At 38.6% G+C, this 24879-nt stretch overlaps 1 protein-coding gene and 1 long non-coding RNA gene across 16 annotated transcripts in view; both read right to left on the bottom strand.

Annotated features, from left to right (window-relative positions):
• LOC103351062 (uncharacterized) overlaps positions 1-8300 on the bottom strand; it is a 232864-nt gene extending 224564 nt beyond the window's left edge. For 5 of the 11 annotated variants that reach the window (XR_011381817.1, XR_011381819.1, XR_011381816.1 and 2 more), the window contains exons 1-4: positions 8166-8300; positions 6830-6964; positions 5997-6077; positions 5765-5851 (exon numbers count right to left, since the gene is read on the bottom strand). This is a non-coding gene — a long non-coding RNA (uncharacterized lncRNA). Of the gene's footprint in view, positions 1-5764; positions 5852-5996; positions 6078-6829; positions 6968-8165 lie in introns of those variants that run through there. The other 6 variants (XR_011381822.1, XR_011381821.1, XR_011381823.1 and 3 more) reach the window with 3 other exon arrangements.
• A 12838-nt stretch (positions 8301-21138) lies between these two features.
• ODR4 (odr-4 GPCR localization factor homolog) overlaps positions 21139-24879 on the bottom strand; it is a 45876-nt gene continuing 42135 nt past the window's right edge. For all 5 annotated transcript variants that reach the window (XM_051821051.2, XM_070056250.1, XM_070056249.1 and 2 more), the window contains exon 14: positions 21139-23994. In XM_051821051.2, the coding sequence (XP_051677011.1) occupies positions 23927-23994 (68 nt within the window). In that variant the 3' untranslated portion in view covers positions 21139-23926. The remainder of the gene's footprint in view (positions 23995-24879) is intronic.

Below are 24879 nucleotides of genomic sequence, written 5' to 3'. Positions count from 1 at the left end.
CCTTTTTCCCCACATCCTCGCCAGCATCTGTTGTTGGTAGATTTCTGAATGTGAGCCATTCTAACCGGGGTGAGGTGAAACCTCATTGTGGTTTTGATTTGCATTTCCCTGATTGCTAGTGATCTTGAACATTTTTTCATGTGCCTGTTGGCCATTTGGATTTCCTCTTTTGACAAATGTCTATTGACAGCTAATCCTCTGCCTGGCGGCGCTAGCACACCAGGTTCTAGTCCCGGTCGGGGCGCCGGATTCTGTCCCAGTTGCCCCTCTTCCAGGCCAGCTCTCTGCTGTGGCCTGGGAGTGCAGTGGAGGATGGCCCAAGTGCTTGGGCCCTGCACCCCATGGGAGACCAGGAGAAGCACCTGGCTCCTGCCTTTGGATAGGCGCGGTGCGCCGGCCACGGCAGCCATTGGAGGGTGAACCAACGGCAAAAGGAAGACCTTTCTTTCTGTCTCTCTCTCACTGTCCACTCTGCCTGTCAAAAAATAAATAAATAAAACTTTAAAAAAGAAAAATGTCTATTGACATGACCTTGGGCCATCTCTTAAGTAGGTTGTTTGTTTTGTTGTTGTGGAGTTTCTTGATCTCTTTGTAGATCCTGGTTATTAATCCTTTATCTGTAGCATAGTTTGCAAATATTTTTTCCCATTATGTCAGTTGCCTCTTCACTCACCTGTTTCTTTTGCTGTTCAGAAACTTCTCAATTTGATGCAATCCCAATTGTTAATTTTGGTTTGACTGCCTGTGCTTCTGGAGTCTTTTCCAAGAAGTCTTTGCCGGTGAGTTCTCTCCCGCACCTTCAGTTTTTCACAGTCTCAGTTTATTAGCTCCACACATTCACTAGGTCCTAACATAATGGGGGTTGTTGGAGGAGAAGTGGGTGGAGACAGTGTGCAGAGGGTTAAGCCATCACCTGTGAAGCCAGGATCCCATATGGTTGCTTGGTCAAGTCCAGGCTGCTCCACTTCCAATACAGCTCCCTGCTAATGTGCCCTGCACCTGTGTGGGAAACCTGGAAGAAGCTCCTGGCTCCTGGCTTCGGTCTAGCCCAGCCCCGCTGTTGCGGCCATTGAGGAGTCAACCAGCAGATGGAAGACTGTCATTGTCATTCTTGTGTGTGTGTGTGTGTGTGTGTGTGTGACTCTGCCTTTCAAATAAATAATAGTTTAAAAAACATGACGACAATTATTGTTCCTTATTTTATTCCCTCTTCTACTAGCATGTAACAGAGTTGACTATTTCATTGTCATTGTTGTTGTTGTTTTTGTTTCTTGGCAACACAAAGCTTGTCTGACTTCTATTCTACTGATTGTTCCTTCTAAGTTCCCTGTGCTGACTTTGCTAAAGCCTTACTCTACGTAGATTTCTCTATTCCATAGTCTGAAATATCATTTTGATTCAGACTACTCTCAAATTCATATGTCCAGCTCTACCTCTTTCTCCAAAATCCTATGTCTGAAGTGGAAGAAGGGAAGAAAAAAGGACAAAAAGAAATGGAAAGAAGAATTTATGCAATTGTACTAGATATTAGTGATACAAAATGGATAAGACAAAATCCTTAATTATGACTAGCTTACATTGACCATTCTCCAACATATGGTCACTGGGTAGTTTTGTTCATGAATCTAAAGCCCCATCCTCTTTTCCTCTTTATAAATTTGGAAAGGCATTTTAAATATACTTTGGCCTATTTGAAAGTTAATGAGAAACAGGTGTATCACATAGAGGAAAACTGCTAGGAGGGGGATAGGCAAGGAATGTTTAAAAATAATCCAATATGTTTTCTCCTACCAAATAACTGCCAACAAGAGTATTAATCCTTTATAGAGTTTTTGCTAATGACTGGACTTTAAAACTATAACATAAAACGGTGTCTCTGTATGAGATAGTTATAATTCAAAAACACAGTAGAACATCTTAAATTGATAATTAATTGTGTGGACTGGAAGTAAACACTTAAAAGGGTAGTGGCAAGGCTGTAAGGTAGGATAATCATAGATCTCAAAAGAGAACAATACTTTAAGAATTTGAAGAATTCAGAATACAATTTTATTGAAAGCTGCAGAGTAGTAAAAACAAATTAGACAGTGAAAGAAAACTCTTATATAAGGAAAAGAAGAATAAAAATGAGTGCTTTGAAAGATTCCTGCTAGAAGAAAGCTTTACTTTTATAAGATATTTCCACCATGCCTTAATTTAGAATAGAGCTAGCAAGATTAAGCAAGATTAAGCCCAGGAATGTATTTAACCCATAATTGTCAAAACAAAAGTAACTAGGTGGCTCCTGTATGGAGAGTAAGTGATGATAGCAACCATCCTCAAAATAAGCACTTGGTGACTAAGGGATGCCAGAGTGAAGCTTTGATCGTAACACTCACCCGTAAGAGTTACACAAAAGGCAGGACTTGACTAGAACATCTGAAGCCACTGCTGCAGAAATCTTGGATGTAAACACTTAATCCACTATTTTATTTGGTAGGAGGAAAGGAATAGTTCATTTTTGTTCAGCAGAAGAATGAAGTTTTAAATGTAAAGGTTTACAATGTTATAACATGTCTCAGAACAAACCACCCAAATAACAACTGGAATAGGCTTGAAAGAAAAGCCAAGAGTGTTGGTTGTAAAATAACAGGAAAATTAGTAAGGAATAGCAAATTTATTTTGTAAGTTGAGAAGCTCATTCATTCATTTGTTCACAGAATATGTACTGATAAGCTGTAATGTACCATGAGTGTCCCTGACCTCTGGGAGCTCACGATGAAGAAAACTGACATTTAAACAAGCAACAGATGATGCATGCATCCGTATTTGTGTGTCTACATATCTGCCGTACAGAGACAGTCAGTATCTCGAGCACTGTTGGCAGACATCTTAGGTTGGAATCCACTTCCTAACTTGGGACCTTGGGTAAAAAAATTAGTTAACCTCTCTGTATCTCTGTTTCCTTGTCTATAAAGGATAATAATGGCAGACTGAGTTGCTGTGGCGGAAAAAAGTAAATCATGCCAACTATTGGGAACAGTACCTGACACTAATTACTCAAATGTTAGTTATTGTGATTTTTAATAGATGTGCATGGGGTCCGGCACAGTGGCGCAGCAGGTTAACACCCTGGACTAAAACGCCGGCATCCCATATTGATGCCGGTTCGAGACCCAGCTGCTCCACTTCCGATTCAGCTCTCTACTGTGGCCTGGGAAAGCAGTAGAAGATGGCCCAAGTCCTTGGGCCCCTGTACCCATGTGAGAGACCCAGAAGTAGCTCCTGGCTCCGGATTGGTGCAGTTCCAGCTGTTGCAGCCAATTGGGGAGTGAACCATCGGATGGAAGACCTCTCTCTCTGCCTCTCCTCTCTCTGTGTAACTCTTTCAAATAAATAAATAAATCTTTAAAAAATAGATATGCATGGAGTTAGATACTACAAATGGATTACAGATGACAGAGTAATGATCATATACTTATCTATTTGAATACATCTAGCAAATTCTTATAATGAAAATTTTATTTTTTTCTCTTTTTCAAATATTCTACAAATGTTTGAGTATCTAACACATATAAGGAATGAGGTTAGATAATGGATAGGGTAATAAAGGTGTATGAGACATAATCATCTTTCTTATGGGAAATTAAATTTCTGAAATTAAAATTAAATTCTGAAATTAATTAAATTTCTGAAATTAAAAAATATAGGGGATATTCTGCTTGCTAATGTTTGAGATCTTACATAGTAGTTCAGTGAAGAAGCTGATACCTGCTCAGGCCCTTCTGATTGGCCAATATACACTCAAAGATCTATCCCATTTTTCTCTTACTGTCACTATCAATGCCCTTTTTGAAATCTTCAGTTTCAGCATACTCTCCTCTGATGACAGCCATTTGCTCTCCCAGTTCTCTGTCCTTTATTCGCAAGACACATGCTCATTAAGGCTACAAATTGTTCAGCTCTGCTTTGTGATGCTGCCTTTTCTCCACTTTCACGGTTTCTGTCCTTACTACGCAGCCTGGATTAACAGGTGACATCAATGACTATCTACAGGCACCTGCCATATTCTCATCCCTTTATTCTTCCTAAGTCCTAATTTTTTTAATCTCCAAACTTCTGATCATTTCAGTTTTCTGTTCCCAAACCACTTTCTGGTAAGTCCTACTCATGAAATAGTAGTTTTCTGCCTGTGATCTTCAGTGGGGTATGTGGCTCATTCAGTAAACAGCTCCCTCTTCCATTTCCCACAGTAGCGTCTCCGAACTGTCACTATTCTCCTTGGTCTCCTCCAAACCTTTTTGTTCTCAATAAATGAAAACACTTTCAATGTCACAGAAGAAACTGAACCCACAGGACATGAATATTCCTAATTCCTTACTCTACATACAGTAACTCATCTATTTTCATTGTGGGAGGTTGATCCTACCATGTGTGCTTTTAACAATATTGTCACATTCAAATCTCACAGCTTTTGTGCTCATATTATATAATTTTAGCATCTCCCTCTATACAGTCATCCCTCTGTGTACATGGTGGATTGCTTCCAGGACCCTCCACAGACACCAAAGTCTGCAGATTCTCAATCTCTTCTATTAAATGGTGTAGTTCCTGAACATAACCTATGCACACCCTACATCTAGATTATTTATAATGCCTACTACAATGTAAATGCTATGTAATCAGTTGTACACAGTATTATTTAGGGAATAATGGCAAAGACAAAAAAGTTAGTACTTGTTTAGTATAGATGCAATATTTTTTTTTGACAGGCAGAGTTAGACAGTGAGGGAGACAGAGAGAAAGGTCTTCCTTCCGTTGTTGGTTCACCCCCCCAAAATGGCCACTACAGTCGGTGTGCTGTGCAGATCTGAAGCCAGGAGCCAGATGCAATATTTTTTAAAAAAATTCTGACCTCGGGTTGGTTGAACCCACATATGTGCAGCTCATTCTTATAGAAAGCCAAGAGTATAAGCATCTTATCCACATCCTAAAAACAAGTTTACATCCTCAATTAAAAACTGTCTCTAGGCCAGCACCGCAGCTCAATAGGCTAATCCTCTGCCTGCGGCGCCGGCACACGGGGTTCAAGTCCTGGTCGGGGCGCTGGATTCTGTCCCAGTTGCCCCTCTTCCAGGCCAGCTCTTTGCTATGGCCCGAGAAGGCAGTGGAGGATGGCCCAAGTGCTTGGGCCCTGCACCCCATGGGAGACCAGGAGAAGCACCTGGCTCCTGGCTTCGGATCAGCGAGGTGCGCCGGCTGCGGCAGCCATTGTGGGGTGAACCAACGGCAAAGGAAGACCTTTCTCTCTGTCTCTTTCACTGTCCACTCTGTCAAAAAAAAAAAAAAAAGAACCGTCTCTGGTTCTTCAAAATTCTCACTAGGTCATCCTCTTTAGCATGTTCCTTCGTTTAATTGACAAACTGCAGGGAAAAAAAAAAGTGTATGTCCTTAATTTTCTCCCCTTTTTGCTGTTTACTTCTCTTCCTGTCAGCCTCAGCTACTCCACTAAAAATGGCGCTGACAAAGATCAGCAACATCTCTATGTCAGGCAGGTCCCTGGCAGGAGACAGACAGCAGACAGCAAAGCTATGACTGAAGGGAGGTAAATGAAGAGTCTAACAAGGGAAGGTTTAGGACAAACAGCAGGACAGAGTGACTACAAACCACAGGCCCTGAGAGGCCCAAGGAAGCTTTAGCTTTTAAGAGAGAAACATTGGCCCTGCCCATCCGTGGCCCGGAAGATAGAGAGCTGGTGTAGTAAATAAGCTGGGCTCCCTCTTACCCTGCTTGCCTATTTTTCCTCAGTCTCTCATTGTCCAAACCAAATGGATGTCAGAGGGCAAGGCATCTCTCCTGATGATCAGCATTGCTTGGACACAAAGCAAGATGGAAAAGTCAGAAAGTGGATCTCGAGAGGCAAACACAGGACACCCACACAATCACCTCACCACAGCACACATCAGACCGACAGTCCACATCTTACATGACCACTCCCAAACTCAGTCTTTCCTCACCTGGCTTTCAGGATACCAGTCCAGATTCTTCTCTGCTTCTGTGACCATTCTTTCTTAGTTATTATCTTCTGACCTTTCTTTCTTGGCCAAGAAAGAAAAAGTGTATTATGAAAAGAACTATCCAGAGATTTTTTTTTAATTTTGCATCAAAATAAACTTATTTTAATTCCATTTTCCATGAACTTTTTGAAGTCCCCTTCTGAAACTCACCACTATTGACATTTTGGGCCAGTTAACTCTTTGTTGTGGGGAGTTGTACTATACATTGTAGGGTCTTAGCAGTATCCCTGGCCTCTGCCCACTAGGTAGCTGCCAGTGGCACTCCTCCCCCAATTATGACAATTAAAACTGTTTTCAGACATGGTCAAGCCAGACATGGTCTTCCGGGAGGTAAAATCACCCCTAATCAAGAATCATTTACCGCTATATACAAATATGTATCATCTGCTTCCTGAGTTACATGTGAATGGGATTTAATTGCCATCAGCAGAGGCAGGCATTGTGGTGCAGCAAATTAAGCTCACATCCCACATCAGAATGCTGGGATCAAGCCCCACCTCTGCTTCCAATCTAGCTTTCAGCTAATGCACTGGGGAGGCAACAGTTGATGGCCCAAGTATTTGGGTTCCTTTCACCCGCAGGGGAAGTCCAAATGGAGTTTCTGGCTCCTAGCTTTAGCCTGGCCCAGCCTGCACTGTAGCAGGCATTTGGAGAGTGAACCAGAAGATGGAAGACCTCTCTCTCTCCACCCTTTTCTCCTCTCTCTGTGTCTCTCCTTCCATTCTTGTCACTCTGCCTTTCAAATAAATAAATAAATCATCAAAAATAATTACCATCATCAGTCACTAGGACTATTGCAAGCATTTCCTGGCTTCACAAGAACACCAGACTGATCTATAACAGATTGTCCAGTGGGTGAGGGAATCCCAAGGCTATCAGCCGCAGAGCTGAAAGTCTTCTTGGAATATCTATAAGACAAATGAAGAGAAGTGGAACTGTACGAATGTTCTGCCTACCTTCCAAAATAGTTGGGGATAAAGACACCCTTCTGATGACCTATGACTTATGGGTGTGAATTAACTATTTACAGAAATACTGGGTCTCCCATTGTAAAGATATTCTTTCAAAAGAACATAAATGCAACAGCAACATTTCTTTAGTCAATATTCAAGACTTTGATCTGTAATTAAAAGTTTTAAACCTTAAAGAGACATAAAGACTACAACAGTATTGACAAATTAAAGATATGCAGCTTTTATTTAAAAAGTTATTATTTTCTAAAACAATTGGACTTCAAAATTTTTAATATAGAATAATTATTTTCCCTTTCTTTTTCAAGATAGGCAATTTTTCAACAACCCTTGTGCCTTAATATGAAAATTTTGAAAATTTATTTAAGAACAAGTACATTTGTATCAGGTAGTTGTTTATATGCCTTGTTATGAAAATAAAATACTTCATGAGTAAGATAAATATTAAATATAAAATTCCTGAAAAAGCATAAAAAGCCAAATACTACATAAGTTTTGTATTATTAAAGAATTTGTGTGAAGGCCATCAGTACTGTGGAACACCAGCTTCGGAGGTCCCAAACACCATCAAGACATTTTTTATAGTGTGTACACAAGCAAATATTCCTTGACGTATGGTGGGGTTACATCCCAAAAACACTTCACAGGCTGAAAACCATAGCTGAAGCGCATCAAGTACATTTAACCTACCAAACACCACAGCTTAGCAACACGGTGCCCTGCAGAATGTCTGTCAGCGTTCCCCTCACCCCGACATGGCTCTCGAGCAGCTGTGCTGCACAGCATCACACTGCAAATCACCAGTCCAGGGAAGATCAAAAGCATGGTTTCTACTGAACACCTATCACTTTCACACCATTATAAATAAAAAACTGTTAAGTTTAATCATCATTAAGTTGGGGACCATCTTATAACAATTTCATAAGTTTCCTCACTTGGAAGAACTGTGGGGACACAAGTGTCCTATCAGGTAAGCAGGGCAGTGTTTTTAATATGTTCTAGTCAAAGATGGAGAAATTGAAGTGTGTGTGGTTAGCTGACTTGTCCAGATTTACGCAAATAAAAAGATGTGGATTCCAACCTAACCTTGGGCCTCCCAGTCCTACTAGCTATGCTTTCTACATTACATCATACTTACCTAGCAGTTACCAACACAAAGAATTCATTAAGAAACGAAGCTGGAATTCTCTATATCTGAATTAATAAACTTCAGATCTGTATGTAAATTCTGCAGGAAAAACAAAACAAAACAAAGTTGCTGGCATCAGTAAATCCAACAACCAGTACAATGGGCTGTTGAAGACAGCAAAACCAGGTTTAGTAATTTCAGTTTTCAATTATGGATTTTTATTATTTGGGCATAACAACTGAAAAAAGCATTAAATTTGATCTTTACTGAAACTCTCAGCCATACCATAACAATTTCAAAAGTCTGTTTATCTTTCAGGGATTTTTTTGCCAATATACAAGAAAATATTCATAAAAATTCATTTTTCATAAAACCAAGTATTTCATCCCAGTCTGTTTTCTCAAAGTGTTCATTCCCTTCTCTCAATCCTATAGCCAATACTAGCTTGATTTAATTATCTCAAAAAACAATTGCTTATTTTTAAATGTTTCCATCTATTCATTGCTGACAATACATAATTATCTCCCCTACAGGAATCCTATTCTGACAAATTGGATGCCCTTTCAACAAACAATGATACGGGCTGGCGCAGTGCATAGAGTGTAAAGCTGCAGCCTGCAGTGCCAGCATCCCACATGGGCACCAGTTTGAGTCCTGGCTGCTCCACTTACGATTCAGCTCTCTGCTATGGCCTGGGGAAGCAGTAGAAGATGTGTGTCCTAAAATATGTACAGTAAAAATTGATAGAACACAGAAACTGCCCATCTACCACCAGAAATTTCAGGACAGTTCTTTCCATCTATGTGATAACAAGTAACAAAAACTAGTGTCTATGTGAGTATTGACCATATAAAAGCTTGAAGTAAATGAATGGCATATATAAAACGCTATAACCAATAATTAGTGAAATAACCACTTTTTTCCCCTCTAAAACACAAGGAATATTTTCAGAAGTTAATAATAAAGGAGGACACTATAACACATCACATTTTAGCGCCATAATGCAATTAAGTACAAATAATATGCATATTTGTTATTAATAACAAATAAATACATACCCCTCAATAATTTGTTAAAACTGAAAATTTTAAAAAACATTTATAAAAACTTCTGTGACACAGCAAAAAGAAAAACATTATTTAAAACACAAATTAAGAAATGGGTATTTGGCTTAGCAGTTAAGATGCCAGTTGAGATGTCTGTGAAATAAATTGTAGAGCCTGAGTTCCAATATTGACTGTGGCTCCTAACTCTAGCTGACTCATGCTAACGCAGACAGATTCTAAGGAGGATTCTAAGGAGTAGCAGAAACTTGATGGCTCAAGTCATTGAGTTCTTGCCTCCCATGAGAGACTGGCATTTGAGTTCCCAGATCTCAGCTTCAGCTGGCCAAGCTCAAGCTATTTATGGGCATTCAGAAGAGTAAACTGGAGTTCTCTGTATCTCTATCTATCTCTATCTCCATCATCTCTATCTCTATCTTTATTTCTATCTGTATCTCAAAATTCAGGGTGCTCAAATAAGTAAATAAAAATTTTTTAAATGTCTAAAAAACATAAATTACAAAAGAAGACTTAAAATAAGTGTCCTGGGTGTCTAACTTCCAAAGTTAGGAAAATAAGATAAACCAACAAAATTTTAAAAATGAAGAAATAAATATAAGCATAAATCAATGATATATAACTTGATAGGCAGATTCCACAATGCCAAAGGTGGGTCTTTAAAAGACTAAAAGAGTAGAGAAATACCTGCTAGATTGATGGGGCATAGTGAAGGTAGGAGTGGGAGAGGAGAGATGTAAATAAACATAAGGAATGGCCAGCGCCACGGCTTACTAGGCTAATCATCCGCCTTGCGGCGCCAGCACATCGGGTTCTAGTCCCAGTCGGGGTGCCGGATTCTGTCCCAGTTGCCCCTCTTCCAGGCCAGCTCTCTGCTATGGCCAGGGAGTGCAGTGGAGGATGGCCCAAGTGCTTGGGCCCTGAACCCCATGGGAGACCAGGAGAAGCACCCGGTTCCTGCCTTCGGATCGGCGCAGTGCCCCGACCACGGCGGCCATTGGAGGGTGAACCAACAGCAAAAAGGAAGACCTTTCTCTCTGTCTCTCTCTCTCACTGTCCACTCTGCGTGTCAAAATAAATAAATAAATAAACAAACAAACATAAGGAATTTAAAAAATATATGCACAGATGAAGGTGAGACTAAAAAATGAAGATACATTATAAGCAACTTAACACCAACAAACTTGAAAATAGACAATGTGGGATATTTTCTAGAAAAATACAACCATACTAATTTAAGAAAAAAAGAAATTCTGAGACTAGAAAAGAAACCAGAACAGAACATTTTAAAATACTACTTCCCAAAAAATACATCTAGATGTATTCAAAAGTTAATTCTATCAAGCTGATAAGAAATAAATCATTTTGTAAAGTGTTGTTCAGAGAACAAAAACAATAATCACAGCTCATTACTAAACTTGCATAACTGTGGGGCCAGTGCTGTAGGGCAGAGGATTAGGCTGACATCTGCAGCACTGGCATCCTACATGGGCACCAGTTCAAGTCCCAGCTGCTCCACTTCCGATTCAACTCCCTGCTAATGGCCTGGAAAAGCAGATGGCCCCATTGCTTCAGTGCTTGCACCCATGTGGGAGACCTAGAAGAACCTCCTGGTTCCTAGCTTGGGCCTGGGCCAGCCTTGGCTATTGTGGTCATTTGGGGAGTGAACCAGCAGGTAAGATCTCTCTCTTCTCCTCCCCTCCCCTCCCCTCCCCTCTCTTCCTGTCCTGTCCTCTCCTCTCTTCTCCTCCCCTCCCCTCCCCTCTCCTCTCTTCTCTTCTCTTCTCTTCTCTCTCTTTCAAACAAGTAAGTAAATCTTTGAACTAGTATAATCTTGATACCAAAACTGGGAAATGACAGACTAATGTCACTTCTGATACAGATGCCAAGATTCTAAATAAAATATTAGCAAATAAAATGCAACACTTTATGTAAAAGATGAAACCTGACCAAGTTGGATTTATTGCAGGAATACAAGGCCACAGCTACAGTTTGTGTTCCTCCTCTAGTAGTGATGTCTTTTGCTGCTGGCAGCACTGCCTAGGCCCCCTCCAAGAGCAGCTACCCAAAGCTTTCACAAATGCAGTAACTACTCTCTCAGACTACATGAGCCAAATCGTCTGTCCATCATGCGCAGAAACCAACCATCTCAACTACAATGAGACTAAAGCAGCCCTGATTCTTAACCTTGCACTTCTTTATCACAGCATCCAACATGCAAGCTTTCCTGCCACCCCTTCTCTGCCCCTTCCCACACCCTGCTCCTTGCCCATTCCCAGTTAGCCCTTTGCCATAAAACTCTGCTGAGCCCTAATCCCCATCACAATCTGCAATGCCAAGCTCTCTGAAATCAGCACATTTCCCGTAATTTTTACCGTTTTCTCTGAGGATTCCTTCCATAGTTCTACCATAACTAAAACCCGGCTCTTCAAAGAAAGTACATTTTTTTCCCTTTAATAGCTTTCAAATGGTGACTGTGTATTATTTCACTCTGAACACTCTCCCTTGCCATGGATCATTATTCCCACGGACTCTATAAAGATCTTTTGTATATTTAAGGCTCATGCTATTTGTGTGTAGCACTTTCTTCTCACCTTATGTCAACTCTTGGCCAATAGCTCCCTTGCTTTAGAGTCCAATTTCCCATCTCTGAGGAATCTTACACTCATATGTTCTTAGTTCTGTACAGTCATCCTCTCTTACTTCTACATGATTGTTTCATCCTTATCATTCGCTTTAATATGTATATGCCAACAGCCAGTAGGTATAGCAAGTCCCTTTCCTGAACTTCAGCTTCTCAATTGTTAAAGGTCTGATAAAAGTGAAATTACTTTGTAAATTATAAAGCAACATTTAATAAGATTTAACATTGTTAGAATTCATTCCAAGCTAAAGATCAAGAGAATTAACTGACTTCCCAAGGGTTTATTATATCTTATTTGGCAGACCTAGGGATATAACTCAAATATCCATAATTAATAATTAAAAACTTGAAATATTTTCAGTAATGCTACCTTGAAAGCACAGAAAATTTTTACTAAAACGTTTAACTATTTTTGTTCAGAGAAATACTGCAATCTATCATCTCAGCTTATTGACATTCAGAATTTTAATCACAGGGTTAGGCATCTGGTGTATCTAAACGAAATTGGATTTGACTAAAATAGAACATAAGACCTGATTAAACTACCTTCATCCCTATCATTAAGATCTCCTTCACAATTATGTAAACGAAATATCTCCTCAACACACTGAACAAACCAAGTGAAGGAGATTTTTTTCCTAAAATGTCACATTTTTTAACTAAGAAGTTTTCTACAGGGCTCTTTTGAAATCAGAATTTCAGAAGTTCCATGGTATAGTAAAAAAAATAGCTTTATTTGATGGCTCTAAGTATATTTTTAAGATGTTTTTCAAACATGAAAAAATAAGGAGTAATATATTCTGATTATTGAGACAAAAATAATTACTGGTTCATATATCTACCGTTCTTAACTATATGTGCTTCTGGATAATACTTAATGAGTATTTCAATCCTATCCATCAAATTTGAATCTACTTAATAAAACTTTGCTCTGCTTACAATGTATTATATAAATGCAATGGGATAATGAACATGAAGACACTTCTAAAATGGCAAAAGCAGAAACAAATTATCACTTTTACTCACCTTTTATCCTTTGTCCTTCATAATTACTAAGTGAAAACCGATTAACATTAGTTTACTTTTGTGTAAAGATTATAAACTTTGTAAGAACTCAGTGCATATTTATTAGCATACTTGATTTTCCCAGTGTATCAGCATAAAGATAAAATGAAGGACAATTTGTACAAATTTATTGTGTATTACTTTAGACAAACTTAATGAAGTTCCTTTTAATGGAATTCAACCATGATGTTCATATTGTGAGAAATGCATGCACATGTTGTACAGTCATGTGAGGGGGAATCAGATAAACTGTTAAACTTGTGGACAAGCAGAAGTCTCAGTCAACATGTGGCACAGAAGTATCTCCCAGCTAAGTCAGCAGATTTCCATCTATCCACAGAATCATGCAATTTAATGATTATGGAAAGCCACTACATTTTGAGGTTGTTCTAGAGTACAATTAGCCAAAATAGAAAATGGTACCAAGAAGTAGGATTCTCCAGGCACAAACTCAGAATATGTAGCCTTAACTTTGGAAGTGAGTAGGATATGGGAAGCTTTAGGGCTTTCTGGAAACAGTGGTAGCCAGAAGAATGGGGAGGAAATTAAAAGGCAACCCTTGTTATGAAAGGCAACACTTCAGATCTGCTAGAATGTAAAAGGCAAAGCCAATTAGTTTGTGGAAATTGCTTAAGAGATAAACTAATAAGTTTGCTTATCCAGTTAATCCTGAAAATGTCAATTGACTTTCTATGATCAAACAAGAGAAGAGAAAAATGAACTAAAGAAATCGTTTCATGTTGGAGCAAAATTTATAAGAGCTATAAATGTCCAGAACATCTTTTCCCTGAAAAAAGACAAACCTGAGGGCAAAGACTAAACCCAGGGAGTTCCTAATCATAGAATATAAGGATGCAACTGTAATACTCTCTTAAGACCTCAGAAATATGTAAGTTAGTAGCTTACGGATCTCATAGGTAAAGACTTTTAAGAATCTTATAGACACAGTTTGCAAATCACTCAGCTAGACAATGAATAGATACGTTTCTTAGGAGTATTGTTCCTCAACTACTGACTCCTAGATCAAAGCAGACTTTTGAAGATCCATAGGTTTGGCTACACTGGAATGTATTACAATTCAATTCAAAGGAAACAAGAGATGTCTTAAAAGGAATTACGTCATCTTAACTAAAGGGATAGACTCAGTTTAAAAATGAAGACACTCTGACCCCTGACCTTCATAAAATACAAAGCAGTTTGGGGGCCGGTGCTGGGTTGTAGTGGGTAAAGCTGCTGCCAGCAGTGCCGGCATCCCATATGGGCACTGGTTCAAAACCCTGCTGCTCCTCTTCCGATCCAGCTCTCTGCTATGGCCAGGGAAAGCAGTGGAAAATGGCCCAAGGCCTTGGGCCCTTGAACCCTTGTGGGAGACCCGGAAGAAACTCCTTTCCTGGTTTCAGATCAGTGCAGCTCTGGCCCTTGTGGCCAACTGGGGAGTGAACCAACGGATGGAAGACACCCCTCTCTGTCTGTCTCTCTCTGCCTCTCCTTCTGTATGACTTTCAAATAAATCAATCTTAAAAAAAAAGAGAAAGCAGTTTGACAAAAACTAATTTTTCAAGGAAAAAAATTTGACAAAAAGTCAAAATCCTTCTATACCCAATTTGCTTAAGGTTTTCATCATGAAAGGATGTTGTGTTTTATAAAATGCTTTTTATGCATCTATTGAGATAATCATATAGTTTTGTTCTTCAGTTTGTTAATGGGATGTATCACATTAATTGATTTGCAAATGTTAAATCATTCCTGCATGCCAGGGATAAATCCAACTTGGTCTAGGTGAATGATCTTTCTGATATGCTGTTGGATCTGATTAGCTAGTATTTTGTTGAGGATTTTTGCACCTATGTCCATCAGGGATACTGGTCTACAGTTCTCTCTATTCTATCTTTGGTTTCACAGAATGTGGAAGGACTCCCTCCCTTTCAATTGTTTTGAATTGTTTGAGAAGAATTGGAATTAGTTCTTCTTTGAATGTTGGATAGAATTCAGCAGTGAAGCCATTCGGTCCTGGATTTTTCTTTGTTGAGTCTTTATTACTAATTCAAAGTCGGTCTTCATTATTAGTCTATTTAGGTTTTCTATGTCTTCATGACTCAATTTTAGTAGACTGAATGTGTCCAGGAATCTATTTCTTCTATTTATTTATTTAATTAGTTAGTTTTGGTTAGTTGGGCCAATGGTCAATCAATTTTATTTTTCAAAAATGAAATTCTTCATCTTACTGATTTTTGTTTCAATTTTATGACTTCTCTAATTTTAATTATTTCTTTTCTCCTACTAATTTTGGGTTTGGCTTGTTGTTGCTTTTCTAGGTCCTTGAGATGCATTCATTCAGTGCTTTTCCAATTTCTTGATGTAAGCAACAAACTCTATAAACTTCCCTCTTAACACTGCTTTTGCTGTATTTCAATAACTTTTGATATGTTAACTTCATTTGTTTCAAGAAATTTTTTGATTTCTCTTTTGATTTCTTCTATGATCCACTGCTCACTCAGGTGCATGTTGTTCAGTGTCCAATGTGTGTGCATATGATCTAGAGATTGAGTTGACATTCCAGCTACATTCCACAGTGGTCAGAAAAGATGCATGGTGTGAATTCAATTATTTTGAATTTGCTGAGACTTGCTTTATGGCCTAGCATATGGTCTATCCTAGACAAAGTCCCATGCACTGATGCAAAGAATGTGTATTCTGCAACTGAAGGGTGAAAAGTTTTGTAGATATGTTAAGTCCTTTAAGTCCATAGTGTAGATTAGCTCTTTTATTTCTTTGTTGATTTTCTGTCCAGATCATTTGTCCATTGTTAAAAGTGAGGTCCCCCATTACTAATGTATTGGCATTTGTCTCCCTTTAGATCCATTAACATCTGTTTTAAATAGCCATATGCCCTGGCATTGGGTGCCTATACATTTACTATAGTCACATCTTCCTGTTGAATTGATTCCTTAATCATTACATAGTGCCCTTGTCTCTTTAAACAATTTTTGAGTTAAAGTCTATTTTGTCTGATATTGGATGACTGTTCTTCTTCATTTTTTGCTTTCCATTAGTATGAATGGGGAAAAGTTAGAAGCATTCCCACTAAGATCCAGAACCAGAGAAGGATACCCATACTCACCACTGGTATTTAATATAGTCCTGGGAAGTTCTAGTGAGAGCCATTTGAGGCATGGAAAAGAAATCAAAGGTATACAAATTGGAAATGAAGAAGTCAAAATACCTCTATTTGCAGATGGCATGTTCTATATATATAGGGTAACCATAAGACTCCACTATGAGACTACTGGAACTCATAAAAGAATTGGTAAAGTGGCAGGATATAAAATTACACACAAAAATTAACAGCCTCAGTAAACATAGCCAATGCCATGGTAGAGATGAGAAATAACTTCTAAGATCAATCCCATTCAAAATAGCTATAAAAATTAAATATCTTGGAATAAATTTAATATAGGATGTCAAAGATCTCTACAACGAAAATTACAAAACAGTGGAGAAAGAAATAGAAGACACAAAAAAGTTGACTTATCTTCCATGTTCACGAATTGGAAGAATATCAAAACGTCCCTAATACTGAAAGTAATTTTTTTTTTGACAGGCAGAGTTAGACAGTGAGAGAGAGAGAGAGAGACAGAGAGAAAGGTCTTCCTTTGCTGTTGGTTCACCCCCCAAGTGGCCGCTACGACCAGCGTGTTGCAGCCAGCGTGCTGCGCCGATCCGAAGCCAGGAGCCAGGTGCTTCATCCTGGTCTCCCATGCGGGTGCAGGGCCCAAGGACTTGGGCCATCCTCCACTGCACTCCCGGCCCACAGCAGAGAGCTGGACTGGAAGAGGAGCAACTGGGACAGAATCCAGCACCCCGACCAGGACTAGAAACCGGGGTGCCAGCGCCGCAGGTGGAGGATTAGCCTAGTGAGCCGTGGCACCAGCCATAAAAGTAAATGTTCAGAATCTTTGTTATCCCAAACAAAATACCAATGATATTCTATTCAGAACCAGAAAAAACAATACTAAAATTTATCTGGAAACACAGGAAAATTTGAATAGCTAAAGCAATCTTATACAACAAATAAAAAGCTGGAGGTATCACAATATGAGATTTCAAGACATACTACAGGGCAGTTATAATCAAAACAGCCTAGTATTGGCAAAAAAAAAAAAATAGACATTAGATCAATGGAACAGAATAGAAACTCCAATCTACACATCTACAACCAATTGAACTTTGATAAAGGAGCTAAAATCAATTCCTGGAGCAACGACATTCTCTTCAACAAATGGTGCTGGGAAAACTGGAGCTCAGTGTGTAGAAATATGAAACAAGACTCCTACCTTACACCTTACACAAAAATCCACTCAAAAGAGATCAAGGACCTAAATCTATGACTCAATACCATCAAATTACTACAGAACATTGGGGAAACTTCAAGATATTAGCATAGGCAAAAACTTCATGAAAGACACCAGAAGCAAGGTAATTGAAGCCAAAATTGACAAATGGTATTACATCAAATTGAAAAGCTTCTGCCCTGCAAAAGAAACACTCCACAAAGTGAAGACACAACTAACAGAATGGGAGAAAATATTTGCAAACAAAACAGCTGATAAAATATTAATATCCAGAATCTGTGAAGATCTCAAGAAACTCAACAACAAAACAAACAATCCAGTTAAGAAATGGGTAAAGAACATGAACAGCATTTTTCAAGAGAGGAAATTCAAATAGTCAACAAACACATGAAAAAATGCTTAGGATCATTAGCCAGCCATCAGAGAAATGCAATCAAAACCACAATGAGGTTTCACCTCATCCCATTTAGAATGGGTCTCATACAGAAATCAACAAATGCTGGCAAGGACATGGGGAAAAAGTAACCCTAATCCACTGTTGGTGGGAATGTAAGCTGGTGGAGCCATCATGGAAGACAGTACAGAGATACCGTAGAAATCTGAATGCAGACCTACCATAAGACCCAGCCATCCATTCCTGGGAATTTACCCAAATGAAATGAAATCGAAATATGAAAGTAATCTGTACCCCCTGCTCACTGCAGCTCAATTAACAATAGCCAAGATATGGAATCAGCTCAGATATCAACATCAGCTGATGACTAGATTAAGAAATTAAGATATATGATGTGTATACACACACACACACACACACACACACACACAATGGACTACTCAGTGGTGAAAGAAAAAGAGAAAGAGAGAAGGAAGGAAGGAGGGAGGGAGGAAGGAAGGAATTTTGTTGCAACAAAATGGATACAATTGGAAAGCATTATATTTAGTGAAAGAAACCGCTCCCAAAAGACAAATACCATATGTTATCCCTGATCTGTGGTAACTAACAGAGTACCTACAAGGTAACGTATAGGAGTGAAATTAATGTTTGGGATTCAATGATTGTTTATAGCCCTTGTCTCAACTGTTGAGGCAGAGTGATTTTTTTTTTCTTCACACTATTTGTCAAACTCTTACTGTAGGGTTAATCTTATGAATATAAAATAAATTGAAAATAGATCTTTGTAAAAATTAAGAGTGAGAACAGGAGAGGGAGGAAGAATGGGAGCATGGGTGGGAGGGAAGAAGGGTAGGGAAGTATAACTATGTTCCTTAAGCTGTCTATTGAAATACATGAAATTTGTATACCTTAAAAATTTTAAGAAAAATCTTTCGGGAAGAACCAGCAGATAAGAGCCACTCTTAGGAAGAAATTAGGCCTCAATCTGCATAATTTCTCTATTGCCAGAATCACATGGAATATGTGCCCAGTTGGGAGTTCAAAATTGCTATGGAACATTCACCACTCTGCTCCTCTTATGTACTCCCCTTTTTTAAAAAAATATTTATTTGAAAAGCAGATTTACAGAGAGGTGAGGCAGAGAGAGAGAGAGAAACGTCTTTCATCTGCTGGTTCACTCCCAATATGGCTGCAATGGCTGGAGTTGCGTCCATCCAAAGCCAGGAGCCAGGAGCTTCTTCTGGATCTCCTATGTGAGTGCAGGGGCCCAAGCACTTGGGCCATCTTCAACTGCTTTCCCAGGCCATAGCAGAGAGCTGGATTGGAAGTGGAGCAGCCAGGACTAGAACTGGAGCCCAGATGGGATGTCAGCACTTAAACAGTGGCTTTACCCGCTACACCACAATGTTGGCCCTCTTATGTTACCTTTTTATTTTAAATAGTACTGTCTGTTGACTGCTTTGTACCCTGGGTAAATATAGGGAAGAAAATTTTCATTTATCTTCAGATTGACAGGCATCTCGGATGTATCCATAACAGATTTAGATAATGAGATTCTGGGCCTTGAGCTTGAGCTTGGTGCCAAACTGAGATGAGACTTTAAGGTTTCTTGAGGGGTGGTGAGGAGCACGAATTGCTATGGTCAGTGCATTACAGCTAATCCAAGATGGCTACCATCAATCCCTTCCCTTTTCATTAGAAGGTAAAGATTTTTTTTTTTCTTTTGTTTTTCTTACGTTTCCTTTTGTCAAGGCTGACCCTGTGGATTACTTTGTCCAATACAATGTAGTGGAAATGTTCTGAGACATCCAAATCAGGGCCCCAAGAGGACCCAGCTTGTCTTCCAATTCCTGGTATACTCACATTTAGGATGCTACTTCTTGCATCCCAGCCATTATGACAGAAAGTACAACCACCATGATGAAAGAACTCTAAGCCACATACTGAGAGAATATATAGCTCAGCTATTGGCTATGATCAACTGCCAACCAACCACATAAGTTGTCTTTGATGTTTCAAATTCAATCAAATCTCTAGAAAACTAGCTCCAGACCCTACAGAAACAGTTCAAAACTGAAGAGACATCTGGACCTTTGTTCACTTGGAGTAATACTTTTCCTTGAGAAATGGCTTGTTTAAAGCTGAGTACCTTTTTCAAACATCTTCCTGATTTTTGGAGGTGCAGAACTACCAAGCTAGTATCTATCAACTCAGAATTATAAGAAAAATGAAATGGCTGGGTTGTCAGCTAAGTTTGGTATTAACAGACAACTAAATCAATATACATTATTAAGTAAATAAAACATCAAGAAACCCATTACTCAAGAACAAAACCATCACAGTACTGTCTCCATTCTCTTAAAATACCTGGTTTCTGTCTTCTGCTCATTTTTCTACAGAATAATAACAGAAGTCTTCCTGATATTTAATGTATAAATTTAGTCTTAATGCATCACCCTATGTGCTGAATTCCATTTACTAAGTGCTTTTGACTTCTACATGTTAGTGCTGCTAACCTAGAGTGATTTCTGCTAGTGGATGTATTCTCTTTTTAGTAAGGTGTACCAGCCCCAAACAATACAAAGGAAAATAGTCCCTCTTTATCTGTTCTTTAAAAATGTTTGCATACAATGTCAGAATACTATGATTCTATTCCGGTAGGGGTAAAACATACCTGAAAAGGGGTAAAACATACCTGGGCTAGGTGTTGCAAAAAAACTTTAAGTGTTCCATTGCTCAAATTAACTTTTCAAATCTTCATGTTATGCAGTTAGTCTTTTTCCTTAATTTAAGCATTTAAAGCCATTTCCCTTAAAGTGGCAAGTCTGCTGCATCACCTAATTCTAAAGTATTTGATTTCTTCTTTCAGCTACAAAGATTTTTAAACTTGTTCAACACATTATTCTAAACATTCATTTAACCTACACAAGTACTCTTGGTGTTTGTGGGATGCATCTTTATCATACTTTTCACTTTCAACTTCCTCATGTCTTATATTTTCAGTGTCTTAAACAGTCTTTACAAGCAGTTACAGAAACTTGACAATCTGGGTAATTCAGCCTATTCATATTAACTTTTAATATTAGATATAACTATTATTTTCTAATCCTCCCACCCTTCCCTACATATTTTCTTTCCTTATCTGCAATGAGTTATTGCCTTCTCACTCCGCATTTTAAACTTCTTTTCCTCTGGAATGATTCATCCTCTATTCTTTAGTAGTTAACCTTGAATGTGACTAGATATAGTTAACAATCAATTTTAAAGTTAAGCAGTTCTTCAAGAGTTTCTCAGAACTATTTAAATCTATTCCTCCTCCTACCATCTGAAAAGCTGTTTGGTTTTAAAATTACAATCTCATTTTAAAATTCCTAAATATTAATGTTACATGTTTGTTTAGTTTTACTTTTTTCATAACTTTATAAAGTTTTATGATTGTTCTATACAAACAACACTTGAAATTCATATATATATACCACTTTATTTGTTCATTAATTTTATTAAAAACATTTTATTTATTTGAAAGAGAGATAAGTAACAGAGACAGGTTATCTTCCATCTGCTTTTTCATTCCCCCAATGCCCATAACAGCCAGGAATAGACCAGGAGCTTGGAACTCAATCTGGGTCTCCCACATGGGTGGCAGGAAACTTTGTATTTGGGCCATCAACCTGCAGCCTCCAAGGGTGCACATTAACAGGAAGCTGGAATTGGAAGTGCAGCCATGACAGGAACCCAGGCACTCTGAAATGGGATGTGGGCATTGCAAGTGGTTCCTTAACTGCTGCACCAAACTTCCACGCCAGCTCATTAACTCTTCAATTTCATATAATCCTCTTGGAGATGTTTTTCTAAACCTTTTTATTTTTCCTTTTGAAAGGCAGCAACAGAGAGAGAGAACATCTCTCATCCACTGGTTCACTCCCTAGATGTCCACAACAGCCAGGGCTGGGTCATGCCAAACCTGAGAACCAAAAACAATCCAGGTCTCCCTCTTGGGTGGAAGACATCCAAATACTTGAGTCACCACCTACTGCCTTCAGTATGCATTAGCAGGAACTTGGAATTGCGAGTGGAGCCAGGGCTCCTACCAAGGCACTCTGATGTGGCCTCTGATCTTCCCAAGCAGCATCTTAACCATCCTCCAAACACCTCCATTCTTCTTCTTGAACATCACTCTTTTGTAGTTTCCAGTGGTCTCTCCACAGTTAAACCTGTTTTTCACCTGAACATGTTCATTTCAGTTTTACGTGGTGCAAATTCTCAAGCTAATTAGTTTATCTCAGAATTCTGAGGATAAATTCTATTACCTTTTGAGTACACTGCTGCTACTAAGAAGCCTATTTCAGTATCCTGCCTTCAAGAGTCTTTTTTTTTTTCTCTCTCTCTTTGGTTGCTCTGTAAAAGCTTGTTACTGCAATGTACTACATCTGGTCTCAGCATGGATTTTACTTAAATGTTTGGGATATACTATGCTTTCTGAATTTATGAATTCATGATTTTCAAATAAAGCAAAACTTCTGTCATCTCTTCACATATTGCCTCTCCTCCACTCTCTGCACCAAGCCCTCCTCAGCTTTTATAGTTCTTCCACCTTTCTGAACTTTCTAGTATTTTCTAGTTCCTTGCATCTCCTTGCTGCTCAATGGAAAATTTCTTTAGATACAGCTTCCATGTCACAGTCTCTTCAGCTGAGTCTAATATTTTAGTCAACATGTTTGATAGTTTCCTTTTTCTGATTTCAATAAAGATATTCTGAACAGCTAGGAGTTTCAGCTGGTTCCTTTTCAGATCTGCCCAATGCAGTTCCATCTCTCGCTTTACATTGGTGGTGAGACCTTAGAAAACTGAATCCAGTGTTTTGTTGTTTTTTTTTTAAACGGGTTCTTTCAACTTGCGCCTGGTAGTTTTCAGTCATGACATAATACTGCTGGATCACAACATGAGAATCTTGGGTCTAGGTCAGGAATGCTTCCCGTTTCTTTCCACCAGCAGTGATAGAGAACTACACACTGAAGTTATTTAACTTCAATTGTCCCAGCCAGAACAGCATCTCAGATTTAGTTCTCTCTCCTTGTTTTGGCTTGAGGTGCAGTGCATTTTATTTTTTTAAAGATTTATTAATCTATTTATTTGAAAGGCAGAACAACAGAGAGCAGTGGAGAGAGAAAGACCTGTCTTCATCCACTGGGTTCACTCCCTAAATGGCCACAACAGCCAGGTCTGAGTCAAGTCAAAGCCAAGAGCCAGGGAATCCATCCTGGTCTCCCACTTGGGTGGTAGGACCCAAGTTCTTGGGACATCCTCCATTGCCTTCTCAGGCACATTAGCAGGAAGCTGGTTCAGAATCACTGTACTTGGAACTCAAACTAGCACTTTGATATGGGATGCAACATGGCAAACAGGGCTTAATCTGCTTCACCACATCAGTCCCAAAGTATAGTGCATACAGGGCACTGCCATTGGTATTAGCCATCTGAGAAACTTGGATGCTTGATACAATATTCAATGATTCTCAACTTGAAATAGGTTCACTTTTCTAGGGGGAGAAGATGGTGGTGTAGGATTGAAGATTTCTCCTACTTCCTTAGCGCCTATTCAAAAGTAGACTTTACCCAGGATTTAGTTCTTTTACAGTGTCTGGTCTAACACACAGCTGGAAGCAAAAGTCTTAGGTAGCAGATTAAAATAGCTATGACACACTAACCTGAGAAGCATATGATTTTGGCATTTTTTATGGATTCAAACCTCTCTAGAAAGGTTTCTTACTCCTCAGTCAGAATAAAATACACAGTATACTGGACTAGTATAAATTAGAAAGATCTTAGAGGATGAACTTACCCATAAGTTGGTAGAAATTTCTCCTGATGTCCTGTTACTAAGATATTGTAATCAACCCTCACTGCTCAAATTTTTAACATCTTGATCAATGTATGATCCAGATCAACAGGATTAAAATCTACAATAATATTGTATTATTTTGAATCCTTTTAAAAAGAGGTAATAATGATTTGTTACATGGAATCTCCATCTGGATGCATAACTTTATTTTTATGGAAACCTGGGCCACCTATAATATAAGCAGAGCTAAAAAGGGCAATTGGTGACTTAATTTTAGTCTGAAACACACCTAACAGGCATTATGGCAGATCAGACTGTTTTGTATTAAATGCAGATGAGCTGTTTATATCTTTATTATTCATTACTGTTGGTCAGTGTTCTCTGGATGGTCAGGAAGCTCTTTGTGCCTCACCCTAATCACTGAAGTAATGAAAGGAGATACCAGCAGCAAGAACTGCAACTGCAAATGCGGCGATCACACCTAAAAGTAAAACAAACACAAAACAAAAGCAAATGTAGTAAGCAGGAGAAAAGTTTAACTGATCCTAGATTCTGAAATGTGGGTAATCAATAGGCACCAACATAATAAGCATGCATATATGTACATGTATACACACATACACACACATATATATGGTGTACACACACACACACACACACACACAAAAAGCCAGTAAAGTTTTAGAGGAAAATGTAGCAAAGTTGAAAATTTAGACTGCAAATGTTGGACTAATGTTGGACAAAGTGTTTCTCTTAGATGTGTATTCAGATATAACTAAGGGAAAAACTAACAAACATTTGTAAAGCTTTCTATAATTACTTACATTGGCATAGGAGCGGTTACATGCTATTTAGCTTAAACCCAAAAGACAGCTCCAATAGGAAGTGGCTATCTACCATTATAAATGGAAAGTCACTGTGTAGCTATTGAAACCTGCAGAAGTCCAGGTTCTACTGTTATAAAATCTAAGAATTAGTTAAAACTGGGTTGCTAACTTTCATTTTTTTCTCTGATGATAGCAATTTAACAAGAGAAACTAACCATAGTAGTCCAGGAAAGCACACATTCATGCTGACCCAAAGACACACACACACAGAATTTAGGAAACGAACTTACGCTTAATAATGAGCAACAGGAGCTACAACTATATCTTCCATCTTCTCTCAGTCAAGTCTTAATACTTACTGTTTCTCAAATTTTTACTCCACTAAACAACAGCCTACATGTTCATTCTTCAGAAAGTCAGAAAAATATCACTGCGACATTTCTTAGAAACTCTGAAAGCATTTTATGTTTCCAGACTTGAGTCTGACTTTATTTCATAGAATGCATACAAGGCTACTTCCAAAAAGTTCATGGAAAACG

This window comes from Oryctolagus cuniculus, chromosome 13 (genome assembly GCF_964237555.1).
Source record: "Oryctolagus cuniculus chromosome 13, mOryCun1.1, whole genome shotgun sequence".
NCBI classification, from domain to species: Eukaryota; Metazoa; Chordata; class Mammalia; order Lagomorpha; family Leporidae; genus Oryctolagus; species Oryctolagus cuniculus.
Note: the sequence above shows the minus strand (reverse complement) of the source record. Positions and strands in the feature narration are given on the sequence as shown.